Source organism: Phyllostomus hastatus, unplaced genomic scaffold (genome assembly GCF_019186645.2).
Source record: "Phyllostomus hastatus isolate PE091 unplaced genomic scaffold, TTU_PhHast_1.1 phas_contig_80, whole genome shotgun sequence".
NCBI classification, from domain to species: domain Eukaryota; kingdom Metazoa; phylum Chordata; class Mammalia; order Chiroptera; family Phyllostomidae; genus Phyllostomus; species Phyllostomus hastatus.
The window spans coordinates 30,550,542-30,572,409 of NW_025333960.1; the positions used below are offsets into that span (position 1 = coordinate 30,550,542).

Sequence of the window (21,868 nt, forward strand, 5' to 3'; positions counted from 1 at the left end):
AGAGTTGTGAGGTTGCCATAACTATAGCTCACTACCATGTGAAAGCAAATATCCCGAGTCTGTGTTGAAATGCTGATGCCGGCTTTTGTCAGGCTGGGCTAATGGGCTGCATGGAGTGAACCAGCATCAGTCCCCACCACGGCTGGGTGGCACACCCTGAGCTATCAGCTTTCTACCAAGTGACACATGGAAACGCCAGGCCTGTATGCACCATTTCTCATGACGTAGCTCTGGAAGTTGTCACTTTTGGAAAGACCAATTTGTAAAAACCCCTGGGGCTTTCTGGGAGAGATTTGCATATTTTACCACCAAATAGCAGCAGAGAATCTGACTGAAACACCTGGAAAATTCAGAAATTAGCTTACACATCTAAAGGTTTTGGTTGAAAACCTCTGAAAACAGGGCAGCGGTTCTGAGTAAGACGGAGTCAGCGCAGTCCCTCCTGTCTCTCCTGCATCACTGCATGCCCTGTAAATCACGGACAGAGCGCACAGAGCTCCAAACACCCTGCGGTGTCAGAGGGAGCAGGGCAGCTTGGGAAGGAGACTTGCGTTCAACTATTTGAAGTGAAAGTCTACTATTTTTTCCTTCCAATAATCACCAGGCTTGTACTCAGAGACACCCCACAACCCAAACACATGTACCAAGTGTGTCCTGAAAGAGCTGTAAGAGAAGGCCTCTCCTTTTGGGCTAAAGAGCAGTAAGAGGAATTTCTGAGAGTAGAGAAAATCTCCTATTTTTTTTTTCTCCATATTTTTTCCATCTCTCCTACCCCAGCCTCCAAGCAATACTGTTACAGAAGCACAGTGATGGCGGCAGTGTCCAGATCGCTGCCTAAACTCTGAGGGCGGGGAGCCCTTCCTCTGACCGAAAGACCTATGACCCCAAGAGCACTAGTCACGTCACCATTTTTCTCTCTGTGTCCTCCTGTTGCGTTGCCCTGGGTGCAGATGGAGCTACTGAAAGTATGCCCCAGAGCAGGAAAAATAAAGCCCAAGCTTTCTGGCTAGAGGACCAGGAAGGGAAAACCTGAGGAAGCCAGGAAATGGTAGGGAAGAGTAGAGAACTCAAGAGAGTACCAATTAGTGCAAGTGTGGCCCAGAACCTAAAGAGCAAACCACAGACTTGGAGAAGTAAGGACAGGCAGATGGACCACCACTCAGGTCCCAGACTGGCCACTGGATGGTATACTGGGCTTGAGCTCAATAGCACTAAAAATATTTGAAAACTGAGCTAATATTGGAGCCAGTAAAAGAAGATAGAACTTTCAGGCTGAACCTAACTTAGTTGTTTGCCTTCTAAAGAAAAACAGAAGAAAACAATCCAGGTTCTTCATAGAATTTAAATAAGATCCAGAGTCTCTTTGCAAAATATTTTAAAATAGACAGAATGCAATCCAAAATGACTTGTCATCCAAAGAGCCAGGACAATCTTAACGCAGAAGGAAAAGACAATCAAAATATAGTAACCACAAAAGGATGTTGTCTTTATCAGACAAAGACTTGAAAGTATTTATTATAAACAGGCTCTGAGAAGTGAGGGCAAATAATTTTGAGACAAATGGAAAGCTAAGTCTCTGCAAAGAAATAGAAAATATAAAGAACTAAATAGAAGTACATATGGAACTGGAAAATGGAGTGACCAAAATAGAAATTGCATTGTGTGGGCTCTATAGCTGAATGAAGATGAGAAAAGAACCATGGACTTCAAGACAGAACAGTTGAAATTATCCAATATGAAAACTAAAACAAAACATTGAAAAAAAATGAGTAGTTCCTCAGGGACCCTTAGAACAATACCTAGATGTCTGCCATTTATGTCATCGGAGTCCCAGAATAATAGAACAAGAGTGCATAGTGCATTGCAATATATACTTAGTCATTGTGCTATAATATATATGTCATATATGGGGTATATATGACATATAACAAAGAGCATATATGATAACCAGGATCTCTCTAAAGATGGGTTGCCTGGGTCTAATCCTCACTCTGTTAATAGATAGATAGATAGATGATAGATAGATAGGCAGACAGACAGACATTAAAATAAACCTTGTCCAGGAAGGAATGCTCATCAGCAGGACAGACCACACACAACTATTAATTACAATGACAGCAGTTTCTTTCTAAAAGTCTGAGGATATGAATGAAAAATTCAACAAAGGACACAGGGAAAGCTGTGTAAAGTAGCCCCTGGGGTTACCCAAGTGGCTGGCCTTTCATCACCCATTACACTGATTTAAGTTCCTGACGTTCCTTGTGTTTTTTTCTCTGCATGCCACGTAAAAGTTTTTCCTTATCTGCTGTTATTTTTGTTGAATATGTTCTTAAACTTCTTAGTTTATGGAAAACTTGACTTTTAGTATGGGAAGTGTTGAGGATGGATGTTTAAAAGTAATGACAAATTTGAGTCTTTGTTGCTTTTTTCTCCCTCTCCTAACTTGTTTTCGTTGCTCTCACTTACTGCTTGCTCCTTTACATCCAGTTACCAGTGCGTTGAGGGGTGGAATGCCTACACTACGTTAGGCCCAATGTAGAAAACCACAGTGTCAGAATTCCCCAGTAAAAGAAATGGTCTATCCAGAGGTGACTGATCACAGGCTTAAACCTAGGTTTGTGTTGGAACCTCAGCAGCAGGAACAAAACGTTAAACTTGGACAAAATTGGGCATCTCATGGGTACAGACAAAGGAGGATGCACGAAGCAGGAGCGTCCTGTGATCCCCACAGAGAAGCAGATGTGAGGGATGCAGAGAGAGAGTCCTGGGCTGTGGGAGGGACGCCCAGACTGAGGAGTGCAGCACACAATGGCGAGCACACTCGGAGCCTCTCCCGCTCGACTCCTGAGGGGAGAGCCGTGGAGCTACCAGAGCTGGACGGACTGTTAATCACCTCGGAAAGCTGTTGCTTGCTTGTCATTGCCGTACTTTATTTATGTATTATTTCACTCTTTAAAAATTTTTTTCTTCTCCCTTTCGCTCATATGCTTGCATTCTTCTTTCCAAAGAGTAATTGGTCATGTCTCTGAGTGCATCCAATAATCCCATGTTTTTGGACTCCTTGTGATTTTATAGAAAATCCATTATACTTAGGACTTTAAAGTACAGACTTTACCCTGGGTTTTTAAAAGTTCAACTACAAGCACTTTCCATTTCTGAGGCAATAGTAGGCTTTGATTATGTACTGTTAATAATTTCTTGGCAATTTTATGAGCATATAATTCTGTTCTTGCTATTTTTTTCTTCCTTATATTTCCATTAGCCGAGAGTATTTAGACAAAAGAGAGGAGCAAAGGCAAGCAAGAGAAGAAAGGTTTGTATATCTCTTCTTCCCCATGTAACCAAATGGCACGTGACTTGACACTTCTAACCAAGCATGCAGTGGAGACTGTGTTAATTGAAATATAGTAGCTTTGCTTAAGAGACCTAAGACTTTTGGTAATTGGCATTTTGCAGAATAGAGTATCCTGGTTATCTAAATTTTCCAAGTAAGTACAGGTTTATTAGTTAGTGCCATCATGGTATGAAATATGTGTCTGTCCCTAAGATTCTTCAGCAAATGAGCACATTAATTTAGTATATTAATATATGGTATGTGTTTTCAATACGCCACACCACCACTACTGAGCCTGGGTCAGGTGCCGTCTCTACTGCATGCTTCCAGGTTGCTCATTCAGCCCTCCTGAAACAAATATTTGAGTGCACGTGCGGTGCAGGGTGCTGGCTGGGCTGCCACGCCCACCTGCGACCCTGAATGTGTCTGATCACTTACCTGTCTCCCTGCTGAACTGTACTCAGTTCCGTGGTGCTGGAAGCCATGCCTGGTTGCCCTTGGTTGTCCCAGTGCCTCCCCCAGTTCTTGGCACGTATTAGACACTTAGGAAAGATGTGTGAAATCAATGAGCAAGTGAACTAACAGCTTTGTTTCAAATATTCAAACTGTAAACCAGTTTTTTACATTTCAGTGGTGATATGCTCTGAATCCTGTTAAAAGACACAAAGTTAATGTATTTGATATCTGATAAATGAACAAAGGAAGGAAACTGTTTTGGGAAGTGGAACAGCACAAGATACATTTTTAGCCCCTAGCACTGCAGTTACTCCCTCTACCACCAGATGGGGTTACTGCCTGGAGAGATGGAAAGGCTGATTTTATACCAGAGCCAGTTGGGAACCTAACAATCTCTGATCTAGGCCAATAAAAAAGTGAAGCTAATGTTTTTAGACACCATCAGCTAAATAGATCAAGACAGTCTGAGGCATGGAGGAGTGGAGTCTGCCTGTGTTCAATTTAAAAATTAGATGCTTAGGTCAGTCCCATAAACAAAACTAAGGCATTGCTTTAATTCCAGCATGTTCAGTTATTGCCATCCTAATGACCAGGGTGGCCAGCAGATTTACAGTGAAAGATACCGGTAAAGAGACAAGAAACTCCTGTTTCTCTAATTCATACCATTGTTTTGACATTGGCAGATGAGACATATACTTGTACTGAAAATGCTCTTGTCTTGTGCCCAAGCTTAAGAAGTCCAATATTACCTGTTTTTTGGTTGTTGTTTTTTTTTGGGGGGGTGGGGGGTCTTTTCCTCCAGATTTTGCACTTTTTTGAGCTTCTGACAACCTGCCTGTCAGGTAATGTCTGCACAGGGAAGGCTTGGAAGCTCTCGGGGAGACATAAGGTCTGAACTGGCTCAGGCTGACCTCAAAATTTTCCAAACCACCAAAGGCTTCCTCTTTCGGAATATTATTTACTGTTCTTTTTCCCAAAGCAGAATATCACTTACGCCTGGAAAACTTGTGCAGGGGAGTTTGCCACTCCTCTCCTCTCGCTCTGACCTCAGTCCTCGCCTCCATGCTGGTCATCTGCCTGGGCCTTCTTAGCTGGGGCAGGCGCAGGCTCCTCATAGCCTCACGTGGGGTCTTTCCTTATAGCCCACTTTCCGGGTGCACAGAGGTTTGGGGAGCATTGGGCATCTTCCTCTGGTTTGGACCAGCCACTTTCCTTGGTTAGTTTGCATCATGAATGAGCTGGTGAAGATGGGAGCGAGGAGACATACTTGCCTCCCTGTCTGGAGAACTACTGGGGGTAAGCCGGGAAAAGATCAAACTTCCAAGTACGATGGGCTTCGGAAATAGGTGAGGAAACTGCTGGAGATCAGAGGTAGAAAGAGGCTGCGAAACATGGAAAAAGACCCCGTCTATTAACTCTTCATGACAGAGCCGGGCATGTGTGTGGGGTTCCACGTTTCTTACTCTTACTGCAATGACCCAGAAAAAGATAGCCAGAATCAGAGCAGAGAGTTTTTTGAGGTTTGTAACATCTAGTGTAACAAGATGAATGTCACTTTGCTATTTTGAGATGGATTGACCATCCAGACATATTTGATTTGATTTTGATTGATTTTATTTCATATTACCTCTTTCCATAATTTCAGGCAAACTGTTCTATTGACATGGTGCAGACTCAGAATAAGTTTCTGTTGATCTGCTACTTCTAATTGTTTTTTAAATCTTAGAAGAAAGCCTTTATCTGACAATGATTGATTTAAGTGACGTTCATGAATAATTTTTTTAAAGGAGTAGTAAGCAATGAGATTCGGGCTGGGGGCTTGTCGGGGCAGGGGCCAGGGTGGGAATTAGTCTGAAGGGATGGCAGGGAGCGGACAGGGAATGCCTCTGGCAAGCAGGGCTGTGGGAACGGAGTACAAGGGAAAGGCCGGGACTCGGCCAGGACCTGGAAGTGATGCATGCAGTGGTCAGTGAAGCGGGAAGACAGGCCCCTGAGCACTGCTTAACAGGTACGAGGACAGAGGAGAACTTGGAGCCAGATTTGGGGTTAACTCAAAAGGGAGTTTCTGAGTAGGAGGGTGGCAGGAAAAGTCATCAGTAAGTAGGATCAGGTTAACCTACAGTCAAGCAGGGTTTCCACAGGGCCCTGTAGAGAGAGACTGGGCCTGAGAACATTCCCTTGGCTGTGGTACCAGCCCTGCTGCCTGTGCCCCTGCAGATGTTGAGTTTATTCCAAAGGCATGTTTGACTGTCTTTCTCACTGACCTGTGAGCTCCCTGATGTGTGTGTGGGGCAGGGGTTTCTTCTTTATTATTAAATCTCTAATACCTTCTGCAATTGTTAGCACATGACAGGCACTCAGCAACTGTTCATTAAATAATGAAAAGATGAATGAATAAGCAAAACATAAGGAAGAAAGTTTTTTCCCTATCTTTCTTCCAGAGGGTTTTCTTTGAGAGGGAAGGAAAATGGGAATGTTTAGATGAAGGCAGCAAAGGTGAAAAGCCTTTTCATGGGGCTGTGGATAGGCAACCCAGTGCTTTGCATGCACCAGGCTTCATCAGAGTCTGTGGGTTGGGGCTTATGTCACCACTAGGCAGCAGGGACTTAGGACAGTCATTGCATGGGCTGGTGGGCTTCCTGGATCAAGTATTATTGGGTCCCCAAGTGGTAGCACTGAGAGTCACTGTGTAAGGGAAGGTCATGCTGTCGGTCCAGCCTCCCCCAGGGACAGCTGGAGGTGCGGGTGGGCCAGGAGAGGTCACCGAATGCCAGGTGGCCCAGCTCTCCCCAGGCACGTCAGTCTCCCTCACCACCCAGCCCACTGCCGGTGAACACTGCCACTCCCATTTTAGAAAGAATGAGTGGTTCTTGACCTCTGGGTCTCCCTGCACCTGCCATTTTTTATAGTCTTTAAATGTGGCAAAATATATGTACCATAAAATTTACCATTTACCAAGTACACAAATCAGTGATGTTCAGTACATCTGCATTGCTGGGCAAGCAGTCCCCAGAAGCTTTTCATTTTGTGAAACTAAAACTTTCTTACCCCTTAAACAAGTCCCCATGTCCCCTCCCCTGAAATTTTGTTTATCACATACCCATCCTTGGGACAATTCAGATTAAAGCTGGGACTCATCCCATGCCTCCTGAATCCTCGAGGATGGCATCTGTGAGACTAGGGGTACACAGGAATAGTCTTTGAGTCACATTTACTGAGACTCTGGGGGAGAAAGCCCTGGAGTCCCCCAGAAAATGGGGTGAATCCTTTGACTGCTAGCACATGCCTGCCAGCCTAGCTGCCCACAGGATGGGGCAAGGAGAGGCCAGGACCAGGGCTAGGCTAACCAAAATGAAGGTCATAAATGCGTTGTCCGCCTAGTTTTGCTCCCGTCCTCCCTGCACTCTTCTGATGCTGCTGAGCTCTGCTTTCCTGCTCCAGGGTTCCAGTCTCCTGGACCATGCAGGTGCCCTTATTTGCATGTCATGCCTCGCCTGTCCCTTTCTCTTGTCACAGAAGGCTTGGACTCAGTGCAGGGATGTCAGTGCTCACAGACTCATCCTGGGCTTGGAGCCTGTCTGGCCTTGAGTTCGCCACTATTCCATTGAACCTATGCCTCCTACAGGCTCTGACCCTCAGGATTACTATCTTTCAAGATTCCCATCACCTCCGTGCTAGGTGTTTTTTCCTTGCTGGTCAGAATTAAGTTCAGAAATACTTTTCTTTTGTCACCTCTCCTACCTTTTGAGAGGTAATGTCAGCCAGAAAAGCCCAGGGTCCCTAAAGCTTGGTCTCTGGGTGTAGCATCTTCATCCTCCCACTGGGAGGCAGCTATTCATGAAGCCAACCACGGATGTCTGTATCCGTGTGGACCAGTGCACGTCTCGTTTCAGAGATCCATGGTGTGAGTAAGCTCACTCTCTAGGAAAGTGAAATAGGGTGCATTTGACCCATTGGCACCCTGTGCTTCAGGGGGACCTCTGCAGGTGGGGTGCCGCCCTGCAGGCTCCCACTGCACGCTTTGCTTGTTTCGCGCCAGCTGAAGTGCAAGGTGCCGAGGGAAAGAACAAAGGCGGGTAATCTTCCTGTTCTCAAAAATCCTATTATCTGCTTGTTGAAAACAGATATACACATGTGAAAAGATGACTAAATATGCCAGGCAGTGAATGTAAAATGCCATCTGAGTTGAATGGACTACATATCCGACATGAGTTCAGAGGCAAGGCCAAGATCACTTCCAGCTGTGGTGGTCAAGGCAGGCCTCACAGGGGGAGACGCGCGTCAGAGCCTGGCCTGGAGGGCAGGCCGCCGTCGGACTGGCAGAGAGAAAGGCTGATGGTGACAGATGTGGGGCAGCCACACCTACCTTAAGGGTGAATGAAGAAATGCATGCTTTTAAAATGTATTTTTAAAGGATTTTTATAGGGTCCCCACCACTGTCATCCAGGTGAATTAAGAGTGTCATATGGGGGCTATGATGGGCAGAGCTGAGGGCTTGCCCACTGGGAGGAACCGAAGCAGTAAATCTGGATGGATGTGAGTCAGGGTCTTGAATAAGCTGTTCCAAAGTTTAGTGGTGGGTAAGATAGTCAGAACCCTGCTACAGCTGGGTTCGTAAATTTATTTCTGAACAAATAATGGTGGGTAAAATTAGCAGACATCTGGAAGAGGCACATATTTCAAAGTTATTTTGGTCTGATCTATAAAGCGCACCACGAGGAATATGATTGGTAGCTGGTCTTAATAAACAGTTAGTGGGTTCTGCCTGCCTGAAATGCAAAACAGATGTATCTTTGTTCTTTTAAACTGACTTTGATGAATAAACTATACGTGACGTCAGGTCCAAGCTATTGGATGTCTGAGTCCGACTCAGAAATATTTCAGTATATAAAAAAGTTTCCATGGTCGACACCGGGAGAACAAAGTGAATTCCAGGCACATTGCTGTTAGCGTTGAGGCAGGTTCAGAAATTCAGGGAGGCCTTTCTCCAACACCCCCTTTTGGCATCTGGGAGGCACTGTTTCTCTCCGCCGCACAAGGGCACCTTCCCATTTCACAGCTGTGAGCTCGGAGGGCGTGTGGTTTTCAGCTGTCACTGCCGGGCCTTTTTGATGGTCATTGTTGTCGTTTTGCTTATTTGTACAAATGTTCCCTGAAAGAGCAAACTAGGATTCTGCAGCAGTGATCCAGTATCTGGAGACTGTGTGATGTGGCCATTCCCCCCAATTTGTTTGGTTATGCATGATGCAGGACTTTTAATCATTAGCATCTTGGCTTTGCTGGGTGTTTCTGGCAACTGGGCCCTCCAGCCAGCCCCGCGCTGTGCTCTGTGCATCAGGAAAGCAGCTCACTCTGCAGGTGTTTCATCCATAAACAAGCATCAGCCACAGGCTCCTCTTTCTTTTTACGGAAACCCTTTGGAATTTAACTTTCAGATACAAATACTTGGAGCAGTTGGCAGCTGAGGCGCACGAGAAGGAACTGAGGAGCCGGAGCGCGAGCGGGGGCAGAGCTGACCTCTCCTTGGACCTGACCTCACCGGCAGCCCCTGTCTCTCCCGCCTCTCGAAGTGCAAGCCCTTCATCTCTGGACACACAAGAGGCTCTCCCGGGAGCATCCTCTTCCCCAGGAACACCTCAGCACCGCCAAGGTGAGTGCTGGGACAGGAGAGGGAAACCGATGGGTTCGTTAACACCAGACAGGCTTTCTCTGGGCTGTTGTAACCGTTCCTGCGTTCCAACTAATACTGTCAGCCAACTAAGCACAAGCTCAGGGGCTGACTGCAACCTGCACTGCCGCAAATAAAATATTGAAGCAAAATTACTTGGAAAGATTGTCAGCGTACGGTCACTGAAAAAGAATACTGAAAATAAGATTTACTTTGACATGTAATCCTAAATCACAGGGTTTTAACTTAGTCCTCTATAATTTGGATATTATTTACTTATTGGATCTGCCCCACAAAGTGGCCACTTTGAAATGTTCTTACCCAAGGAATTGTGGGTCTGGTTTAAATTAAGCTGATGGAGGATAAAATTAATCAGTGCAAGCAAAGAATGTGGACCTAGTGCAAATAGAAGTTAAATGTTGAAGAAGAAAAAATTTGAAAATAGTAAAGATTACTGGCACGTGGTGTGGGTGGAGGTGCTTGTGTGCAGGCACAGGCTCCCCCTGGAAAAATTCCCTGTCGCCTTAGCTTTATTGGTGGGGCGGGGTGGGGGGGGGGCGGGTGGAACAAGGATATTATACACTGCAGCCCTGGAGGATCAGCTGTTTTCCTGATGGCTCTGCGGGTGGTGGGCCCGTTTTCTTTCACGTGAACCGAGAGGATGGTCCTCGGGCACAGGCGACTCCGCAACGTGTGTCGACTGTGCAGCTCGCGCTGCTGGGTTTAGTCGAGTGTTACGGCTTGCAGCCTGACACAGACTTAGCCAACTGAAGAGACACTAAACTTTTAACTCTAGGAGGGCTGACTAAATATGGCTTACAGTTTAATTTAAACAAGGCAGGACTCCATGACCTCAGCAGAGCTGGATGTAGTGGAACAAAATTGGCTGTCCAATTCTTTGCTGGCTCTCCCAGCCTCAGGGCTCATTCTGCAGGAGCAGGCTGGCTGCACTGCTGCTTTCCGCCACATCCAGTCTCCCTGGGTCCCCCAGCCTTGGAAGATTGTCCCAGGTAGATGGCTCAGTCGTGGAGGAGTAATGGCACTCTTGAAATACTGAGACTGTGAGAATCAGGAAAAAAGACTGTTCCGTAACAACACTGTTTTCCAAACCCTGCCTGATATCAGTGCTCTAAGTTGTGGTATTTCCAAGGGCAATATGAAAAATATTTTCCTGCAAATGCATGTAGCACTTAATCTGGGGCCTTTGAATTCTGATTGTTGTACCTCAGAAGCCTTTCTGAATGGTTGTCTCTACTGTGAAGTCCAGAGTGGCCCCAAGCTGAGAGGGAGCCATCAGTATCTGTAAATATTCTTGGTCCTCAAATTTTTTTAATCTACTTGATGTCTGTTTATGGCAAAAAGAGAGTTCCTCAAAGCGTTTTGTCCAGGGACAGTCAAACTTGAAGCTGTTCTAGCCAACTAAAAAGAACATTTTAAACTTTAATAAGAACATGGAACATAGCTGAGTATATAGAATATGCATTTGGAGAAAATCAAGTTATTTCAGTATGTTTTCAGAAAGATAAATAGCAAGCATCAGTTGCCTCTGCACAGGAGGAATTGATAGAGACTGGGCGAATGTTTGATTGAAATCCCACAATCAGTGAGTGATCTCTGCTTCTGAAAAAGGAATACAGAACTTGAACTTAGACATAGTTACAGATTGATAAAATAGCATTGTCCGATGTTTGCTGTTTTCTGGAAAAGGAAGCAGTGGCTCCTGTGGGCTCTAGAAGAGCTGTCTATCACGTGTTAAGTAATTGTCATCCGAGTCAATAGGGAACAGTGAAGTTTTCTAATGTCCTTGTCCTAATACATGACTGAGTTATACAATTGCAAATTCCAAGTGTGTGAGAAGAAATGCTATTAGAAAATGGTCTCAGAAAGAACTGCCGAGGCTGTTTTCTGAATGGGGGGGTCTCTGCCCTTTGACAGAAATCTGAAGTTGGTATGACAGAAAGATTTCCCTCAGCCCTGTTTGCTACTGTTATTTAAAACATTCTTTTAGCTTCCAATTAATAGCCCATTCCTTTTACCAGGTTCCATTTTCAAATGCCCAAACTAATTTTTTTCCTTATCCCTAACATTTACAATATCCCAGCATCTGGAGGAAGAATAAAAAATATAATCACACATCCAGATGTTTGTCCTGCACCAAACACCTGGCAGTATGTCCTCCAAATGTGCAGGGGCTCACTCCCTTTTCCATTCTTTCTCCTCGTGGAGTCGTATGACAATTATCCACTTCACATTTCTGTCGTGCTCTGCCCCTTCCTCCCAGTGCTACTGTTGAATGCCTTGTTGTGTATCTGAGTAAGTAGGGGATGCTAGTATCCGTGTTTTACAGAGTCTCAAAGAAATGGGAAGGTCTGCTTCAGATCCTCTTGGTTCCCTGCTGGGAGGACAGCCAGTGTTTGGACTCAGCCCAGCCATTTCTCAGGGCATCATGGTATCCCAGTACTGCCACACCTTGCCACATCAATGCCACACCTTCTCCCCCATATCTGCAAAATTGGGGCCTGAATTCCAGAAGTATATTTACATAAAAAGGAAGACAAAATATATTTGTTATTGAATTTTATGTACCTCGGGATGAAAGGTCACTTTCTGGGTTCTTTTGTTGTTAAAACTCCTTACTCAGCTTCTGGAGAAATTTCAATAGCAGAATATATGAAAACGTCAAAAGCTTCTTTACTTTTGATCTTAAAAAAATACTTTAAAAGGGGGAAGGGCTAGTGGTAAAATAGCCACAGCATTGTGTGCTATCTAGTGAGATCTTTGAGCCAAAACCTTCCTAGCTAACTCTGCTGTAACATTTGCATGAATTATTCCACTACCTCCCCTCCACCCCTGAAAGTCAGTGCCTGCTTGGATTATTTTCCCATCTGGTCCTCTAGTGGCTCAAGGCAGATGTTTGTCCCAGTGCTACCTGGTCTTGGTGCTGATGGTCTGAGTACTTTTTCTCTGCATGAAACTACCAGGCTCAAGTGAGGACAAACATATATTTACATGTGTCCTCATTTGCATTGTGTTGTAATTAGCAGAGACAATCAGCCCTGAATGTAGGTAAGTGTGGGAGGGCCTATCTTTTTGCCCATTGGTTTAATTACCCTTTCCTTATTTTCACTGAGTTCTGGTGGTACACATCTGAATATCTATCTAATAAGTTTATTTCCTTTTATCTAAAAAATAACTCGCAGATGATACCAGAAACAAATAAATTGTTCTTACAAACCAGAGAATGTTCTTCTTGGGATAGAATTCTTTGATATGACTCTCGAGGAGTGAAATCAATACAGCAAGGTAACCTACCGCCCCAGAGGGTGTCAGATCTATTTCATGGAAACAAAGTGGAGAAAACCGCTCTTCACAGAACCAGGTATCCACAGTGGTCTCTGCAGGGTGTCCCAGGGTTGAATTGCCTTTTTTTGGAGGCTAAAACTGTGTTCCTTCCTTGCTCCTTGGCTTACACACCTGAGTCCCTCCTGAGGCTAGATGGAGGCAGATGGCCTTTTCTGCTAGAAGGAAGCTGCCATCGAGGGTTTATAAGTGTCTTTCACCTACTACTGACACTGTGAAAGTGTACATAATGGCTGAATTATTTTTCTTATTTTTAGTTTAGTGCTCTACAGGGTTAGGCAAAAGTAGGTTTATAGTTATGAATATGCAAAACTGTTTTATTTATTATTTATTATTGTATCATTTTCCAAATGAATAACTACAAATCTCCTTCCAGGCCACCCACATATTGCACATAGAAATGTTTTAGAGATGCATTTGCAAATTTTACTATCCTATATTAATTTTATGTCAGGGAAAATGATGTTTAATGGTGATTTTTTTCCCTACCTAAAGTTGGATTCCTAGGTATTTCCACATATCTCTTTGTTTGGCTCTGGAGATAGAAGCCGTGGGCTGTATGGCCATGTGCTGCTCACCAGCATCCACCTGGAGGCATTTAGAGAAATCGTCGACATGGTATACTGATAGTTTCTCTTAGATATTCAAGCATTTAAAGCCCTGGTAAACATGACAGGTCCTCTAGCCTCCTGACCCTCACACCTGGAACTGAAATATAGACATATAGTTATATCGTGAACTGTTCACTTTGTTTAAATGAATAATTATTTTTCATGTAGGCATCATTTATCATCATGGCAGTTGTAGTTACCAGTCACTGAGCATCTTTGTCACCTTTGTTGTGTTGCATGTTTTGAGTCTCCTTCAGGTGTAACTCCATGCTAGGTTACTTCATCCACATGGCAGAAATCAGAAACATCTGGCATCCTATTTCCAGCTGGCACAGTAGCAGTGGAATATCATCAATCATCAGCCTAATGCATGCTGGTTCCCTTGCATAAAGCTTTTGGACACCTCCAGTCCCGTATTTCATGATCTGGCAGGAAACTAGATTCCTTGCGGCTCTGTGACTCCGAGCTTGCTCCACCTCCCCATACCTCATCTGACTGCTGCTACTTGATGCCACTTGGTCAATGAAACAGAACCTCTCAGGAACTCTACCCAAGGCCAACGCCCTGTCTGCTACACCTGCTGTGGAGTATTTTTGGTTTTTTGAGAACCTTTGCAAATCATTAGATTTTCTTTCTTTTTTTTTTTTGATTTGCCATTTTGCTATTGATATCTAAAAATGGAAGAAAGCCAAACTTTCCCTTTTTTCCTCCATGGAGAATAACATTCACCTGCAGTGTGTTTTCTTGCACCGTATTTTAAACCATTAAATAGTCTTGCGTCCTTTGGATGTAGGCAAAGTATGAATCTTACTTAAGTACACTTAAGTAAAGACAAAGCAAATAATGGCATTGGGAAAGTTGTTAAAAAAGATATTGTGTAATCAACATGATAACTTCACAGACAGAAATTAGGTATCAAAATCTGTGAAGGATCTAAGACTTTACTGTACTTAGTAAGCTAGAAAGTTAACCTGCCACAGTTTCATGGATGTTATGGAAGATATGAAACTCATAGTTCAGAGACAAAGGACTTCATTACTTATAACAATAGTAGTAGCCAGAGTATCAGCACTTGTGCTATTTCTCCAAGCCCCGGTTCCTACAAGGTGATGTGAACAGGCCTGAGTGATACCTGAATGCACACACAGAGAAACCCTGAGCTTTAGGGATCCCAAATCTCTTATAGTTGGCAGTTAGCATGTCTTCCCTTTGTCCCAGAGAATGGCATTATTTTTAACACAGTGGACAATAAGCCATCCAGCCCTTTGCTCTACAAGGAGACACTGTCTCTGTCTTTCAAGGCTGTTTGCATACACCCTTAGTCCAGGACAAAGGCTCTTGGTGCCGCTGCTTTGTGAGACTCCAGAACACAAGAGACCCTTGGAGAATGCTTTCCGAGCATTGGATGATAATGGTTTTGAACCAACCTTTACAATCAATTTTGCATCCTAAAATCCTTTTAATGTAAATAAAAAATTAGGTTTTGGACAGTAACTAGCTTGTTTGTTCGTGACAGAGCAAAAGGTGATCAGGAGCTGCAAGACCCAGTCTGCAGCAGGTCCTGGGGTCATTGAGTTTTTCTGCACCTAAAGGTGCTAACAGGGAATCTTGAAAGACATCAGTGCCTTTCATTCCAGGTGGGGGCCTTGGGTAAATGTCTCCAGGTTTCCTGTGAGAAGGCTTCCACACGTGGGGGCAATGAGCATTCTTCAATTAATGTGGTAGTTTGAATTTCTAGAGTAAATGACTGAAACTGGGAAGTAGCAAAAATAATAACAACAACAACTTTCTGGCTCCTTCTAGCATCCTTATCTGTGTTCAGGACCTTGATCATCACTCTGCTTCTCTACCACTCCTTTTCCCTCTAGTATCCCTGCCTTTCACTCACAACCCCCATAATGTATTTGTATGAGATGATACATGCCTTCAGTGTGGGGCAAGACAATCACACATTGGTTTTCCAGTCCCTAAAAGTATGTGTTTTCAACAGAGTCCCTGAGTTCAGACCCTGGAATGCACTTTATCTGCCTCTAAACATGGCTGCATCTCTGGAGTCTTCTGATGCTGGCATGTCCAAGATGCATTGAATAGTTTTGACTAGATACATCGAGAAGTTTCAGTAGATTTTTGGTGACTTTCTAGATCCAGTATCTCTGGATCCCTGTGAATACCTCTAGCTGATCTCCCAAATCAGTGTGTTATTTGGCTTTCATATCTTCTACATTTTTCATCATTATTTTCTCATCATTTTTCTCTATATTTTCTATCATTTGGTTTTAATCTTCTTATTCTCTTTCTGCCTGACCCCTAAGTGTCGGGTTTTTTCCCAAGGTCTCATCTCCAGAAACCTGTCTTCATGCCACACCCTCTGGCTGTGCCCTCGCATGCCTACCTGTGATCCTTAACTACCTACCATGTGCTAAAAACTGCTAGGTCTGCATGTCCAGCCTTGGCCTTCTTGAGCTCAGGACACATGTATCCAACCTTTTTGGGCCTCACCACCTGAATGCTTCTCAGACACTTCAGACTAAATAGGTACCAGGCATTCAGATGGGAGGTGTCACCCATCTCTGACCAATAAAACTCCTACCCTCTAACTGCTTGTGTCTTCTAGTCCTCATCTGGTTAAGACCATTTTCTTGGCCTGCTCGTTTAAGCTGGAAGCATGCATATAAGTTTTGACTCTTCCCTCAGTGTCCTTCCCTACATCCAGTCTCCAAGTGTTTATGTGCTCCTTCCTCTCAAATCAGCCCTCTGTCCTGTCTTTCTATCACCAATGCCTTAGTCCCAGTCTTAGCCATATCTGGTCTGGTTTTAATAGGTCTGACATCTTCCAGATTCTTTTTAGCAACCCAACCAAAACAGTTATTATCTACACCTTGTTCTTAAAATCTTCTAGTAGCTCTCCATTATTAACAACATAAAGTTAAAACCTTACATGACACTCAAGACCCTTGGTTATCTGGTCCCTACATCCAGTCTGTTACCACCACAATGGTCCCCACATGTTATGTTCCATTAGTACCTGAGAGGGACCATGTTCTCTCAGGTATACCACGGTGCCTGACTGAAATCTTCCCCTGGGTGCCCACTGGACTTTTAGTTCTCTAGTTAAAGCATCTTCACTCCTTTACAACCTTAGTTTCCTTGTCTGCATTTCCCTTCAGCTTGTGTGTACCTGAGATACAGATTTATCTCACTGCATATGCAATCATTCCCCTCCTCATTGGTGTGTGCACTCACCTTTGTTATTGCCCAATGCTTGGAGCAGAATGGGCATTTAGTAAATGCCTTAGGAACTCATTGAATGAATAAACAACATGAAAAAAGAAAGCAGAAACATTAATATGCAGAGGCCACTGTGCCCAGATATTTATTACCAGGCCACGATAGAGGACACATCTTTGACTATATGGACCACTCTGGAAAAATGGAAGAAATGATGGTGGCCTACTGTAGAAAGGAAACTTTTACATAGAGATGACATAATATATGATGGCTATTTCTTTCTGAGGTTGAACTCTAAAAGAGAAAATTCAGAGAATGATTCTTAACAAATTCATAATTAAGACATTTATTCAACTGTATTTTAAAGTATGCCTTATTTTAACTAAATTTTTCTCCATTTCTTTGTGAATGAATTTGCTAACAAGCACAAATAAACTAAATCATTGATTCGGTGGAAAGCCACATCCACTAGTGACTAGTTGTAAGTGAGAAAAACTCAACCTTTTGGGATGAGAATTTAAAAGTGGAATTTTGAATTGTACCCAATCTCAGGCTAGCTGGTTCTGCTTAGGCTCAGTCATACTCTACCGGTAAAAATAGCTATTATTTTCCTTAGATATTGGTTGTTTGGATATTATAATGTCTATTGGCTATGACTTAAGACAGCACTTTAGCTTGAAAAATGTTTTAAGGAAGACATTTTTTCCCATCTGGCTTCTTTATGCCTAGCATAGTGCCATGCCCATGAGAGGTCTAAATAAGTATTTATGTAATGAATGAAGTTGCTACTAATCACATTAAAACATCTAATTAAGAATAACTCTATCTTGCTCAGCTTGAAAAAATGAATTAGAAAAAAAAAACACCTTAAATTCAATCAGTTTATTTGCTGTTATTATTTAGGACTACCCATTTTAATGCTAGAGTATCCCTTACAAAATTGTTTGTTTTCATGTTACTGATACTTCTGTCTGGGACTTAAAAAGGGCTAGAGGTGCTGTTGACAGGCACTGCCAGTGTGAACTTAGTGTCTTCATCTTCGAGGAAAGGCTCATCTTCCTCTTTGATCTTATGAGCAAATGGGCAGGTAGTTAACCCAGGAGCTCCACCAGCCCTACTGGGCATGGAAGGACAAACAAATATTGGAGTTGATCCTGTTTGACTCTGAACCAAGACAAGACCTGACTTTTGAAGAGAAATTTATGCAAGTTCAAAGGAGGTCTTTGTAACTGGGGTTGATGTTTGAAGTTAGAGCAATAAACAATACAATAATCTTAAATTGCTTTTAATTTTCTGTTTATAGTGTGAAATAGACTCTATATGGTAAATGATATTGGAATAATTGGACCTAAAACTGGCTTCTTTTTTTTGTCCTATATAATACTACAGTGGAGTTGTATCATATATATGTTTAACCAAGGGAACTCAATCAGAAACATAACCCGAGAGGCACAGGGCATGTGGAAATTACGCTTTAACAGTGCTTGTAATCCTGCCCAACATCCAACTCAGTGGTACATCCCCATGTGAGCACAGCAGGAAGATCTGGGTTTGTTGTTGAGGTTTTTGTTTTGTTTTGTTTTGTTTTGAGCTCTTCCTGACTCTCATGAGCCTCTTGTAGTATGAATGACTTACCATATCAAATGTGATTTTAGAGTGTAAGGATCTGTATTTAGAGATAATATGGTCTGTGATGAAGAACTCAGTATTTCTTACAGCATTCCACTGAAGCTAAATGAAAACCTTTGTTGGAACTATGAGGGTGGGCGTGGGGTTTATAAAGCGGTGTCTTCCAGGAGGACTTTTGAAGGTAGATCTGACCATGTGTGGGTTTCATCTAAAGAGGTGACTTTGGCTGGAATGGTTTAGAAAATCCAGCTCTGAACTTTGAGGACAAAGCTGGGCTTAATTTCAAAGGCATACAAGTTCATTGGACTGATGAAATCAGCGATTTTCAGGTGATAACGTACTTCTTTTGTAAAGCTGAAGCAGTGATTCTCAACCAGGGGTAATTTTTCCCCCAGGGGACATTTGGCAGTGTCTAGAGATATTTTTGGTTGTCACAACTGGGAGGAGGCACTATTGACGTCTAGTCGGTAGAAGCCTCGGAATGCTGCTAAATATCCTACCCTGCATGGGATAGCCACCTACAACAAAGGATTATCCAGCCTCAAACATCCATAGTATCGAGGGCAAGAAACCCTGCCATGGAGTGAATCTGAGTGAAGAGCTTAGAAAGAACTGGCCCAACACCAAAAGCAAAGGTTAAAGAATTTTCAAAGTTCTGAGCTTTTTCTCTTGGGACCTTTTTCATCTTTATGTGATTCAGCCACAGTTTAAAGTCGATAGTGTTAGTTATTAGCTATGAGCTGGGGAGGTCCCTGGAATCTACACAGTTTGGAGCAACTATTATAAAGCTGGCTGGCCCAGCCCTTGGTTTTATAAGACCTGCCTGAAAGCCAAGTCCTGGCAAAGTCATCGAAACACCATCGCAGATCGAAATCGATTGAAGCCACCCAAAGACTTATTAAATTCAGATCTTTCTACCAGCAATCTATCTCTTCAAAGAAAAATTGCATGACGAGATTCCAATTGGACACTCTGGACTCAGCTGTCAGGGACATGGATGAAAGCAGAATTGGAATATTCGTGCCCACTGTACTTTCTTTTTTTGAAGAAATGGTTATAGTATTCTTCTCCTTTAAGGCTTAAGTCACTCACCACACAGGAATATCATGATTCACAGCCCAAGCTTTTCAGTAAGGCCATTTGAAGTTCAAACCCCAGCCCTGCTAGCATTTGCTCTGCTTGTCAGTGAGTCCTTTGGGAGGAGGTGGCACATGCTCAGAAGGAGAGGAAGTATTCAGAAACTAGCATCAGTGGGAAAACATCAACACTGCCTGCCTTGAGACCTGGAATAACTTGGTGAGTGGCTGGGACTTGGGGAGATCTTTGTAGCCTTGGGAAGGAGCCCATGAGACAGAAACGGTGGCCTAAGAACTTCTGCCACATTGTGACCCCATCTGCAGCGAGCAGGGGCTTAAATACTCCAGCCTCTCTTTCTGCCCACCTTTGCTGGTCCCTCCCAGGTGCCAGCCCATCTGAGAGGGAGACAGAATGCAAATGCAGGCGCTCTCCATAGGGGCCAGCCTCCCAGGGCACAGGACAGAGCAGAGAATGGGTCTGGAGGAGCAGCCTGAGAGTGTTCAGCCCACTGTGTAGCCCTGGACAAGTCTCTTAACTTCTCTGAACTTGTTTCCTTGTGCCTCACCTGGGACACTAACCTTCATGTTGTTGGTGCGAGAAAAATAAGGTGATGTGCCTATGGTATCTAGAACTGCCCTGGTGAATGGAAGATACTCAGTACATAGTCACTTTCATTTCTACTTCACTTTAAGGCCAAGCTGGGCCTGATGTCTAGTGAGACTCTCAGGACTAGATGAGGAATGGGACAAAGCGGACTAGCCAGGATGAGTCTCTGTCTGCCCTGGTTGACTTGGAACAGGGCCTGAGCCCCTGAAGTCCTCAAGGCCTGCTCTGTTCTCATCTCTCTCCCGCTTCTGTGATCTGTATGGGGGAGGAACCAGTCACAGGACTGGGCACCCTCTTATATCCTCTCAACAAAAACACTCAGGAGTTCCCTCTTTCCATGTGGTTCTCCCATTGATGCTCCCATCCTGGCTCCCAAGCCTCTCTCTCCTGTCTTGTCTGTTTTCTTTGGATCAAGAATCCCCGTGAGTGACCATGTTCAGGTCCTGGGTCCTTGCTACAGGATGGCAGAACTGGGTTCCTTGTTACTTCCTTCTGAATATACTGTGAATGTCTCCCTTTGTATTATTTCTTCCATGTTACATAAATTATCCATTACAATATCCCTTTATGCAGTTTAATTTTGATTTCTTTCTCCTTCCTTATACTCCCTGCCCCCACCCCCCCACCCCCCAACCCCACTCTGACCTTAAAATTTCATTTAAAGTCCTCGGAACCAGGTCACTGTGGGCTCTGGCCAAATGCATTTTTCTGGCCTTTGCTAAGTGCTTTCTGGCAATGCCGACATCCCATCAATCTGCTCTCTCAGGATGTGGTCCAGAAAAACAGATCCCAGGTTTGGACACCTTTTATGTTGCCAGCCACTTCTTGCCATGTCCTCCTTTTGTTTCCAAACTCACACCCCCACCCCCGCTCCACGAGGCAAAGGGCTGCCTGGGCACCTGGCCCAAATGCTCAGAGTTCCCCCTTCCTTTGCCCAGCCCCAGAGATGCCGTCAGATCTCTGTGTCCTTCCTCTGTTAGAAGGGTGAGTGTGGGGAGCCCTGGCAGCCCCCGACTTGCAGGTTTGGTTTATCCTAATCACTTCGGAGCTGGACTTGAATTCAGGGCAGCAGGATCCTTGTAGGTGTGTGCTTGGGCGCGGGTGTCTTGCCCCTCCCTTCCTGCCAGCACCGTATCCTGAACCTTCCCTGTTTCCTCGTGGCCTCAGCTCTCTGAGGGTAATAATAAGAGGACCTCCTGACAGTGCAGTGTGCAGTGCCTCAGAGGGAGCCAGCAGCCCCACTGCAGCCCCTGCTCCCTCGAATGTTAACACAGCCCCACCCCCAGGGGGACTCCAGGGTGGAAAACTTCTTCCCACTGTCCAGAATCTCGATCACGTGTTCTTGCCCACGTGTTCTTCCAGTGGCGCTGTTTATTCACTCTGCTCTTGCTCCCCTCTGACTGGCTCTCAGCTCCTCCTCCTCTGTCTCCTTGTCTGCAGGGTTTGCCTCCTGCTCTGTTTACTCCACACAGACCAGGAGTTTCACTCGTAGCTGCAGGCATGCCTCAGCGGTCCCAGAGTTTGTGATGCGGATGTAACCAGGGGGTCCTATCAGACATAATGAAACGTGGCCTATCTCTACCTGAAGCAGCCCTCACTGCCCTTGAGTAAAGTTCCAGGTCCTTACCTTGCCTTATAAGGCCCGGGCCCTGGCCCCTGACACTGGACAGCTTCCATTCCCGCAGTACGCCCTGTGCTCAAGTCTCTGCACATGCTCTTCCCTCTGCCAGAATGTTCTCAGATCCACTTTCCCCCTCCTTTTCATTTTTGGAGACTCTGCTTCAATGTCATTTGAGCACAGGGACATACATCCCTTCCCAGGCCTTGCCAAAGACCCTTGCCATACCTGCCAGGGCTCCATGCTTTTGCTCTTAGAACAGCCATGACATTTATGCATAT

At 44.4% G+C, this 21,868-nt stretch overlaps 1 protein-coding gene across 9 annotated transcripts in view; it reads left to right on the plus strand.

The window, feature by feature from the left end:
* The window catches only part of FHOD3 (formin homology 2 domain containing 3), a 432,675-nt gene that overhangs the window by 341,709 nt on the left and 69,098 nt on the right, over positions 1–21,868 (plus strand). For 7 of the 9 annotated variants that reach the window (XM_045850095.1, XM_045850099.1, XM_045850096.1 and 4 more), the window contains 2 exons: positions 3,263–3,313; positions 9,226–9,440. In XM_045850095.1, coding sequence (XP_045706051.1) covers positions 3,263–3,313; positions 9,226–9,440 — 266 coding nt within the window. The remainder of the gene's footprint in view (positions 1–3,262; positions 3,314–9,225; positions 9,441–21,868) is intronic. The other 2 variants (XM_045850098.1, XM_045850102.1) reach the window with 1 other exon arrangement.